General features: G+C 29.6%; 1 protein-coding gene across 2 annotated transcripts; it reads right to left on the bottom strand.

The window, feature by feature from the left end:
• Window positions 1-7,868: 7,868 nt before the first annotated feature.
• LOC107908023 (esterase) lies at window positions 7,869-9,870 on the bottom strand. Of its 2 annotated transcripts, none has more exons than XM_016835304.2 (5): window positions 9,531-9,870; window positions 9,055-9,264; window positions 8,759-8,928; window positions 8,391-8,655; window positions 7,869-8,297 (listed from the first exon to the last, which is right to left on the bottom strand). In XM_016835304.2, the coding sequence occupies exons 1-5, from the start codon at window positions 9,748-9,750 to the stop codon at window positions 8,044-8,046; spliced, it is 1,119 nt and encodes a 372-aa protein (XP_016690793.2). In that variant the 5' UTR covers window positions 9,751-9,870; the 3' UTR covers window positions 7,869-8,043. The 2 variants fall into 2 exon arrangements, with proteins under 2 accessions (XP_016690793.2, XP_040944388.1); XM_041088454.1 differs by having other exon boundaries at window positions 8,759-8,841; window positions 9,531-9,868.
• Between the last annotated feature and the right edge of the window lie 1,725 nt (window positions 9,871-11,595).

The raw sequence follows: 11,595 nt of genomic DNA, 5'->3' as shown, positions 1-11,595 counted from the left end.
ATGTAAAAAAAAATACTCAACTTGGAATTCTTCTATCAGGTGCTATTGTTTTATTTTCTTGTGTTACTTCAGTATTTGATTTATCTTTTATATACAATGTTACCTAAAAAGCATTTATCTGGAAGTGAAAAAAAGGAAAAAGAGAAAACGTGTTGAAGAGTTAAAAAACTCACAACATGGTGCTATTGATAAATTTATTTTTAAAAAAGTAGTTTCTAATGAAAATTTGGATCAATCAAATGAAAGTTTGCATAATGATGTCAATGAGAATAATGAAATTAATTATCTAAATGAGCTTAATGATATGCCAAATGTATCCAATATTCAAAATATTGGTTTTAATGAAGAACAAACAATTCCTCCTCATATTGGCATTGGTGAAGAAAAAACAATTCCTTCTTTGGATATTTATGATCCTAGAAATTGGGCTAAACTTGATAACATAACAATGAACATTTTAGTTGAAAAGGGGTCTATATTAAGAGAAATGAATCTTGATTTTCATTTCAATAATAATAATAGACATTTTTCATATGCTTATTTTTCTAGGAAGTTGAGCAATGGTGAGATTATCAATAGAAAATGGTTGGTTTATTCCAAACATGTTGACAAAGTATTTTGTTTTTGTTGTAAGTTGTTCAAATCTATTAGTAACAAATGTTTGTTAGCAAATGAGGGTTTAAGTAATTGGAGGCATATTAGTGAGAGGCTCAAACAACATGAAAACAGTCTTGAGCATATGACTAATATGAATTGTAATACCCCGAAAATTACTACAGTAAAAAAGTAAGATAATATCATTGATATAGTAAAATAAGGAAATAAAGTGATAAAAATGGTAATATGGAGTTATGTCAACATTGAGAAGTATATTATGACATATTAATTCAAGAAAGGATTAAATTGCAAAAGTGAGAAAAGTTTTGTTGCCCAAGAGTAAATACTCAAAATTTGAAGGGTTAAAGTGTAAATACAAAAAAAGTTGAAGGACCAATAGTGTAAATATTTTAAGGGTGGAATAATCTAGAAACTAAGGAAAAGGGATGAATTAGGACCAAATTAAAAATGTGAAGAATTTTAAGGGACTAAATTACAATTTTACCAAATTCAGTGATGACTCAAGGATGAAATTTCAAAAGATTATAAAGGGCAAAATGGTCAAATAGAGAGAGAGAATTCTAGAAGGTAATGATGATGTTTGTGATATTTTTAATTAATTAATTAGATAAATGTTATTTAATTAATATTTTTTTAAGATTTTTAGTATTATTTTATTATTAAATGATTAATATAAAAGGAAGGAAAGATGATGAAAAAATCATCATCTTTCCATGCAACCAACGTTAGAAGAGAAGAGAAGAAAGAAAGTTTTACTTTCTTTACAATTTGGTCCTTTCACCAAAAATTCACTATTTTCACCTGAAAATCAAAAGAATTTCCATAGCTTCCAAGAGAGAAAAATAATAAGGAGATAATGGGGAGCCAGAATGTCAAGTTAGATTCAAGAAATAGAAGCTGGAGGAGAGAGAAAATCAAATTAAAGATTGAAATCAATAGCACAAGGTAAGAACATCAAGATTTCAACATACTTTTAAGTTTGTTATTGTTGAAAAAGCATGGAAATGATGTTATAGTAGAGTTTTCTTAAATAAAGTCTTATGTTCTTGATATATTAGTGAAGTGAAATAAGTGAAAATGATGGGAAATATTGTAGAGAAAGGAAATTAGGGAGTTATAAACTTAGTAATTAACATCTTGTACTAAAACAATTTTGAACAGTAGCAGTAGGTTAACTTTGAAAAATCACCATAAATTGTGGAAATCGAATTACAGAATTAAAATAAAATGGCCAAATAGATCACAAAAATAAAGTACAAAGGCACAACTGATAAAAAATAGTAAAAGTATCAAAGTGATAACTTTGCTATAGTTAAAGGGCCAAAAGAGTTATTAAGCCTATTTAATTTTAATGTATAATTTGTATTGTTAAAGTTATCATATTTTTCTCTTTACTTTTTCTGATTATTGTATTAGTCAAATTTGAGTTGTTAAATTTGTAGAAGAAAATATTTCAATGTATTAATATCAATTTTCAATACTTTTATCATATTTGAGTTTTATATAAATATTATTATTTGGTTCATAATTTATATTACTCATACTAAAAAATTCCATTTAGTTTTAAATAACAATTTCATATTAAAATTGCACATTTTGCTATAAAATTTTATTGCTTGTTTTTTAATTTTGAAAATGCTTCTAATTTCAATTTATAATTTTTATAAAAAAAATTAAACAAATTAATATAACATATTGAAATAAAAGCAAATAAAGGCACATGTTCAACTCGTGCATCACACGAGTAAAAAAACTAATTTATGAATATATATATATTACAATTTAAATCCTGCTTAAGTAGATGTATCCCTTCGAACTTCGATGTGCCATTATCTATTATCCTGAATGTAATATATAAATTAAAATTAAAATTTAATTAGGTTGATACTATTATAAAATAAATTTTGGTTGTCAAAAAGAAATATTTTTATAATATTTTGTAACAAATATAATTTATATTGTGTTTGTTTCATTAAAAATAACTTTCGAAAAAATATTCCAAGCAAATTTTCCAAACAAAGAAAAATATTTTCCAAACAAAAATTTCCATAAAATCAATACATTTCTAAAAATTCATTTTTTTTATAAAAATAACTTATGTGTGGTTGAGAAAAAGGCCGAGCAAAGGAAAAGACTGAGAGAACCCTAAAAAAAATAGAACTAAGAAAATTTAAAAATACCGCAAATTATAAATGATATTAATGCCTTTTCCAGTTTTTAGTTTGTTAGAATATGACTACACAGTTGTCATTAATTTTTTTTTCAGTTACAAAAGATATTAATGCCTTTTCCAATGAAAAGAGTTTAAGTTTCACAATATTTTTAAAAGAAAAGGTGTAACACCCCATTACTCGTTCTAAAGACCGGTTCAGATACAAGATACTATTACATAAATGTACACACATGTGACTTATAATTCATCAAGTAGTAAGTCTTTAAAATAATATTTAAGAAAATCATATAATCAAATTTAGAACAATTTTGAGGGTTTAAAAACAATTTAAAACTATTAAGAAGTGATTGGAGGTGTTAAAGACCAAAAACAATGCAGTTGGACAAGGAAGCCTTCACTATTTTTATTGTGCTTCTATAGTAGTTGCGGGAGGCTAGGAATATGATTGTTAACTAGGGAGAGGCGTTTCCGCACAAGATGTGGTATTATGAGCTAGGTCCTATCATCATGAGTTCCTGGTGCACAATCTCTTATATATACTGTTGGTTCTTAAACGTCTATTTGTGGCCCGATGGTCTCCACCTTGTGAAGATGCAATGAAAATTAATGTTGACGCGGCATGGAATGCAAAGATGAGATCAGCTTTTTGTGGCGCCATCGTTCATGACCATGAGGGAATAGTGATAGCAGGATTTACTTGCTCGATTGTGGAGGCATTTGATGCTCCTTCGGCTGAAGCGCTTACTTTATTTTGTGCCACTAAGAAAGCCCTTAACAAAGAGTTTTTTAAGAGTCCTGCTAAAGTCCAATTGTACGTTTGTTGTTAATAAGTTCAATAGCCAGGTACTAGATTTATTTTGTATGGTCGTATTGTTAGTGAGGCCCTAGCTTGTTGTGATGTTTGATGTTGTAAGTTTTTTTCTCCATAATTTAGCCAATCATGTCACCCATTGTTTGGCACATTAGCAAATGGATGAGAATGGTGTTTTAGATATCCATTTGAATTATCCAAATTTCATCCACCAATTACTATTAAATGATGTTTCATAGTTAATATAACTTTTTCCCATATTGGGTTTTTTTCTTCAAAAAATATTATTAGTATTTTAAGGTCAATCTAGTTTCAATGTGCGGCCAAAATTTATTTTCAATATTAAAAAATTGGTTTTTATGTCCCAGTTATCATCTCATTACCACCTACTTTTATAAACTTTAATATTTTAACATAATTGTGTGCAAAATGATAAAAATGTTTTATGTGAGTATTTTATGTGGTACCCCATATTTGGTCTGATCATCAGATTCAAGTATATGACATCATATTCATTATCGAAACAACTCAAATTATTTCAATATAATTTTACTGAATTTAATTCATATTTACTTATAGCAAACATCATGTATTTAAATTTAATCGTTAGGCTTTGTTTGATCCAATTGCATATAATATGTATGAATTGAGTTAGATGACATCAACAAATTAAATTAAAATTAAATATATTAGGAACTTGTTTTGGAGGTTTTTTTTTGTTTTGAGAAACCACTTCTCAATTAGAGGTGATCATGGGTTGGGCTACCCGGCTCGACCCGACGGCCTACCCAAAAAATGGGAGGGTTCGGGTAAAAATATAGGCCTGAAATAAAGGTTTGGGCAAAAAAAAAGGCCCGTTTAGAAAATGGGCCGTGTAACACCCCTTACCTGTATCCAACACCGGAATAGAGTACGAGGCATTACCAGAATGCATACACTTGTAAACGTATTTAACCGAGTTATAAAATTTCATATAAATTAAAACTTTCAAAATTATTAACATGCTTTTATAACTCTTCACAATATATCCTCAAAATATTATAATCTTAATAAATAGGGCCTACGAGACCCGATACATACTCATATAATTCAATGCTTCATTTCCATTTCACTCAATTCACAATTTCTCATGCTCACAATTTGGATCATATTACTAGCAATTTCCATTTAATTCACATACAATTCAAGCTCATTAAGTTTAACACTAATACGTATTTATCACTTAACGTTTACCGATTATACCATTCATTAACACATTTACGAAATTCTCAATTTTTCAATGAAAATATCACTTTAGCTTAAATAACAACATCATCCTGGTATAAATACACTACCACTTATCCATTTACTTTAATTTTTTTAGGCCCATTTGTCACTTACCATCCTTAATCAATTTAGGGAACGGTTACGGAAAATTGAGTACTTCACTTCCACTTTGCCATAGTATAACTATGGTCTAACGTATGATCACTTATCACTTGTCCCTAATCAGATAAGTGTAGCTAAGCTACCACTTATCACTTGCCGGTTATCACTGATTAGATAAGTGTAGTTAATGCTACCACTTATCTCTTATCACTTGTCACTTGTCACTGATCAGATAAGTGTAGCTGAAGCTATCACTTATCACTTGTCACTGATCAGATTAGTGTAGCTGAAGCTATCACTTATCACTTATCACTTATCACTTGTCACTTGCTACTGATCAGATAAGTGTAGTTAAAGCAACCAATTATCACTTATCACTGATCAGAAGTACTCAAATCCGACGTTCCGCTCAATTTGATCATTTATTCGGTTTTCGTATTTTTATTTTATTCTTATTTCAACAATAAATATATTTCATCATACATTATATAATTCATGAAATTAACATTTAATCATTAAATTTCAGCCATATGAACTTACTATTTCAATGCATAACTTATAAATTTAACATGGCATAATCTAATCACTACTTGGCCAAAGCCTAAGCATGTACACCAAATATGTTAGCCAAATACACTTATAGCGTAAGCATTATAAGCATGGATGAGCACAATATTTATTCATGTGTCACGCTTACCAACATATGTTAATTCATAAACCATTCATGACATTATTTCATGCCAAATCATATACCGAATATACCATACACACATACTATGAAACTTTATTTTCACACATGAGCTTAAACCATGACCAATAATGCACAAATATAAGCATCATTTCTATTTCATCGTTTATCAATTATAATCAAGCTTATGACCAATTATACACAAATCATTCATATGTTTCCAAATTTTCCTCATCCTCCTCTCCATTCCACATCCTTAATGTGTATAACACACTTAAACAACATTAGCTATAATTTCACTATTTACTCACATGTATATTCAAAGCTGTTTATCTGAGTCAGAGTCACTAAATTATTTTTATCTGGAGCTACAGAGATCCAAATTAAGATCCGTTAATTTTCTTGAAACTAGACTCACATATATTCTTACCATAAAATTTTCAGAATTTTTGGTTTAGCCAAATAGTACAGTTTATTCTTTAAAGTTTCCCCTGTTTCACTGTCTGGCAGTTCCGACCACTCTTCACTAAAAATGAATTATCTAATTGTACAGAATTCGGATAATGTTTCTATTTATTTCTTTTGAAAATAGACTCATTAAGGATTCTAAGAATATAAATTACAACTCATAATTATTTTTCTTCAATTTTTGATGATTTTCCAAAATCAGAACAGGGGAACCCGAAATTATTCTGACATTGTCTCACAAAATTTATTATAACTCATAATTTACAATTTTATTACTTACACTGTTTCTTCTATGAGAAACTAGACTCAATAAGCTTTAATCCATATTTTATCCACCCTCTAATTCAATTCCCACAGTTTTTGGTGATTTATCAAAGTTAAACCACTGCTGCTGTCCAAAACTGTTTTAGTGTAAAATGTTGATTTCCATTTTGCCCCAAATTTCACAGTTCATACAATTCAGTCCTTGCTCAATTAACCCCTGAATTAAGCTAAAATTTCTCCATTAGTACTTTACCTAGACATTATAAATTATTTCACAACTATTGAAATTCATAATTTCCACATAAAACCCTAACTTCAAACTCTTTTACTATTAGGTCCCAAACATTCACTTTCTATTCAATTCTTTCAATAAAATCAGCATAAGAACAATTTAAATCTCTAATTCCATGCTAAATCATCATACTTCCAGCATGTATTCATAGCAACTTTCAACTTCTTTCATAGAATCGAAAACTAATGAATACCATAAATGGGCCTAGTTGTAAAAGTGACAAAAACACAAAATTTTCAAGAAATAATCAAGAGTCGAACTTACCTGCAGTAAAAATATGTAGAACCAGCTTAAGGAAACCCTTCTATGGTGTTTTTGCTGATGAGAATGCAGAAAAATAAAGAGAAATCTTGATAATTCCACTTTGGTCCTAACTTTATTAAGTAAATTTTGCAATATTCCAATTTTGCCATTAATTCTCCTTACTTTGTTGTTGATTTCATGCCTTTGCCGTCCAGCCCAAATGGACTTTGTGTCTATTTGCCTTTTAAGCCCTCTTCCTTTTATCTTTTAAGCTATTTAATCATTTTCTATAATTTTGCATTTGTTACAATTTAGTTCTTTTTATTCAATTAATTATCAGAACTTTAAAATTTCTTAACGAAACTTTAACACTACCATATTGACACTCCGTAAATATTTATAAAAATATTTACGGCTCGGTTTATAACATCGAGGTCTCGATACCTCTTTTCCTCAATTTCTTGACTTAATAAATTTTTATAAAACACAAATTACTAATTCAAAAATCTCTTAAAAATCATATTTGGCTCGTAGTTATTAATAATGAAATTTACGAGCTTATTTTCTGAATTTGGTGATCTTGTACCACTGTTTTTGACATTTCTGAAAATCGGGCTATTACAGGCTGAGCCTCGGGTAAGACTTTTTCGGGTCGAGCCCGACCTGACCCAAATTATATACTAGATATATATTTTTTTAATCAAATATGGGCCGGGTAGGGCCGGGCTTGGGCTTATCAATTTTCTTTCGGGCCGGGCCAGGCTAGGACCTAGAAAACGGGCTTAAAATTTTGTCTTGACCCGGCTCGGCCCATGATCACATCTATTCTCAATGCCTTTTGGTTCCTAATTTTATGTTCCAATAGGCCAAAATTGATAAACATCAAAACCTTGATTATAAAGTTAAAAAGGCAAGAAATTGGAAATAAACAAACGAATAGAAAAACAAAAACAAAGAAATATTATATATTTATTTTCTGTTTTAAAAATAGAAAAACTAAAATAACATCATCTTCTGCAGCAATGAGGTAGACACTTATTACATACAAGAGAAGCCAGTTAAATTTTGGTTTATTCATGTGTCTATATGCTTTAGCAGAAAGTTTATTTTGAATTCCTCTAGCTCTGGCATGCCTGCTTCAATGGAACAGCCGGATCGGAGAACGAACCAGTCGAAATTTGATCAAAAATGAACTTGTTAGCTGCCTCAGTAAAGTGAATTCCATCCCAAACCACACGAACAGGTGGATTATCACATGAACCCACAAATATCTCTGTACCATTCACCGTAATTGTTCCTCCACATAGAACTGAAGCACTGTAGTTGTACTCACCTCCATAGCCACAACATGTCACAAGTGGAAGTTCAAACCCTGAAAATTTAGTCCAGAATCAGATACAAAGCTCAAACTCGGGCTGATATAGGCCCAACACAAGTGCCAAACACGAGTACTTTGTCAAATTACCATGTTTTGGGGGTTCAGCAAACAGAGAATACTTCACAGAATAGATGTCTACATATGTAAATGCAGCTGAAGGGAATTCATTTCTGAGTTGAGCTATTGATTCCTGTAGCTTCAGATTGAAATACTGAGCCACTTCATTGTAAGGCTTTAAACAACCAGCAGGGTCCTTTTCAGCTGAGGCAAATGCAACCAAAACATAAGGCAAGCAACCGATTGGTCCAGTGTTGTGAACCCAAAAGAATCTTGCTCCTAAATTGTATATATTCTGCAAAAAAAAAACAAAAAAAAGTTGACCTCAGAACTATTAGGTCAAAATCATTGAAATTTTAACTTGGGTATTTGGATCAAATTTCTGAATAGGATTATACCTTAATATTTTCTGAGAATTTGTTGATTATATCAGGAATAGAAGCGTTGACTTCTTGTATAGTCAAGTTTGGAAAGAACCCTTCTGCAAGATCGTTTTGGCCAATATCAAATGTGTATAAAGCTTTAGAAAAATACTCTTCCTTGGGCATTAAACCTGCCAACAACCCTCCTGTGCATGGAAAAGATCACGGTTGGTTCAGGTAATGCATCTTACATATTTAGAGTTTATATCTTAACTTTTACAATCCCAGGTCATTTTTTAAATAATAAAATGCTACTTGAAATATATACTGACCTTGTTTCCTAATCATTTGAGATCTGACTTTGAATTGCTCAAACTGTGAGTACTGAAACCCCAAATAGAATGGACTGAATACACCATTAGGGATAACACTAATAGGTAATCTGATTGTAGATGCTGCGGTGGCAAAGTTTATGCCATGCGAGAAATTGGTCCCCACTGAATCAAGATAGGCATTAATAAATGGCAGACCAAATGCCTCAGCTGCCAAAATAAACCATAAAGTAAGAACATCACTTTTATCCATAATTAATCTTTTTCAACGTGAGGATTATATATATGAAAATATATTTGATAGATTAACAGAATTCCACAAATAAACTTAAGACGATGAGAGAAGTATTCTTTTAAAGTACAATAAATATTTATTTTAAAAATATATATTTTCTGTGTACTAAAGTATCTATATATATTGTTATTTTTAAACATGTGGTCATAGCATAGCAATGGCGAATGAAGTTATAACATACCTATGAAATCAATGATGAGCCGCCCATCGGAAAAACGGCGAGCAGGCATGTGAAAGTAGGTATCTCCATAAGGAGAAGTGGGTGTAGTGAACGCAGAAGCATATCCGCCGGTGTCGGAATTAGAGTCACCCAAGTTAAACACAGCTGGGAAATCGCAGCTTTTATGAGAAACCACAGGGTTCAAAATGGAGACGAGGAGCATGAAAAGGAAGAGAGACATATTGGAAAACTGGGAGAGCAGTAAAGACAAAGATATGGTTTTGGGATACAATTAAAAAACAGAGACATGCTTGGTTTTATACGGTGATTCAACTGTAAAATTGTAGAATTTTCTTCAGAAAATGGTGCAACCTTGTAGGTACGTTTATCTTGGCTTCCCCAAAGTGTTTGATGGCGGGAAATTTTGCATTGATTTCTCTGACAAGTGTTAACTTTATATCAATAGAAGAAGATATATAATAATAATAATTAAAAATCTGTTTTACCACAGTTTTGTTTGAATACCCCAAAGTTCCTTAATCGACACGTATTCCATTTCGTGTCTTTATTTTTTTTAAGTTCTTACAAGCAATAATTTGTTGGAAAATAAAGTAGCTTATTTCTGTTCTCAAGTAATGTAATTAAATGCAAATCACATAAAATGATATAATCTGATTTTGCATTCTGATATTTCAATTAATTCGTCTGATGAGGTGAACTCAATTCACAACCATTTCTCTTCTTAATTGCATTCTTAGGACTTTAACTAACAAGTTCTAAGAATCTTTTTGTGCATTATATTACTATCATAAAAAACATGAAAATTAATTACAATTAATCAATAAATAAATTATGAATCTAAAATATAATTATAAGGACTAAGTACCCTTTAGTCTCTCAACTTTATAATTTATACTTAGTTAAATTTAACCTAAACTTGAAAACTTGTTAGTTAAAGTGGTATTTTTTTTAAATACTTGACTAACACCGTTTATTTTTATCAATCCAACCATTCCTTTCATGCCACATGTATTAAAAATTTAGTATTATTAATCAGGCACCTAAAAGAAGTACCACTTTAGCTAGTCATTTCCGAATTTAAATAAAAAAAAAAGTTTAAATACAGGAGTAAAGTGTAAATTAACCCAAATTTAACAATCAGCAATGCGAACACCAGAGCAAAGTGATCTAATTTTAATGCTAGATTTTCGGTTTGATTTTCATTTTTCAATTATATATTATCATAACGGAAAAAGAAAAGAAAGAAAGAAGGTTTGACTTGAAAGTTTACATCATGGATGAATTTATCTATATAATAATTATATGTTACTTTATTAATATTGTTTAAATAATTTAAAATTTTTATTGATGAAAGATAGTTTTTTATATATTCGGATTTAATAATAATTAATTAAAATATATAGTATTTATTATAAATTATTTATATTAAATTTAATTTAATTATATAATATTTCTTATTAATAATTTATACTTGGTCAAGAATCAATCGGCAATAACAATAATTATATGTTTGATGTTAAAGAGTAACTAACTCAACAAATATGAAATGCTAGAGTAATTAGATAAATTGCTTAGGATGTTTACTTTTCTGGTTAAATTATTTTAGTAATCGTATTGTCAAGTACGTTTTTTAAACTAATATATTATATGCGATGGTTTGAGTTAGGTTTTTGTTGCTTGTTTAAAAAATTTTATCAAGTATTATTGATACTTTTTATAATAATTAATATCTTTTTAGAATTTTAAATTATGTAGTTTTGTAATTATAATTTATACTACCGAACATGATATAAAGAATTACGATGTAATTACACTCTAACAATAAAGTACATCTAAAAATTGTAATTACTAGTAATTATAATTTCATCTAATTAGTATTTGGTGTCCAAATATACCCTTAGCATTTTCGCTCATCTTAAGTCAAATTTCAAGAAAATATGTGATTTTTAAGAGTTGACTTTTAATTCCCTCATTATTATGATCATTTGATCACTTAAACAACTTTATTTCATCATTTTAAAGTTGTCGTCCTGCGTGGCTATGTCAGATTGTCGGTATTCAATTG

Source organism: Gossypium hirsutum, chromosome D02, assembly GCF_007990345.1.
Source record: "Gossypium hirsutum isolate 1008001.06 chromosome D02, Gossypium_hirsutum_v2.1, whole genome shotgun sequence".
Taxonomy (NCBI): Eukaryota; Viridiplantae; Streptophyta; class Magnoliopsida; order Malvales; family Malvaceae; genus Gossypium; species Gossypium hirsutum.
The sequence above is the reverse complement of the archived record's forward strand: the minus strand, read 5'-3'. Positions and strand labels throughout refer to the sequence as shown.

What these genes read in the sequence shown, in the direction of transcription:
- LOC107908023 (XM_016835304.2), bottom strand. Translation starts at nt 9,750, where the DNA reads ATGTCTCTCTTCCTTTTCATGCTCCTCGTCTCCATTTTGAACCCTGTG. An exon ending in GCTCATCATTGATTTCATAG is followed by an intron (nt 9,265 to 9,530) that starts GTATGTTATAAC and finishes TTATTTTGGCAG; the next exon opens with CTGAGGCATTTGGTCTGCCA. An exon ending in TCAAATGATTAGGAAACAAG is followed by an intron (nt 8,929 to 9,054) that starts GTCAGTATATAT and finishes TTCCATGCACAG; the next exon opens with GAGGGTTGTTGGCAGGTTTA.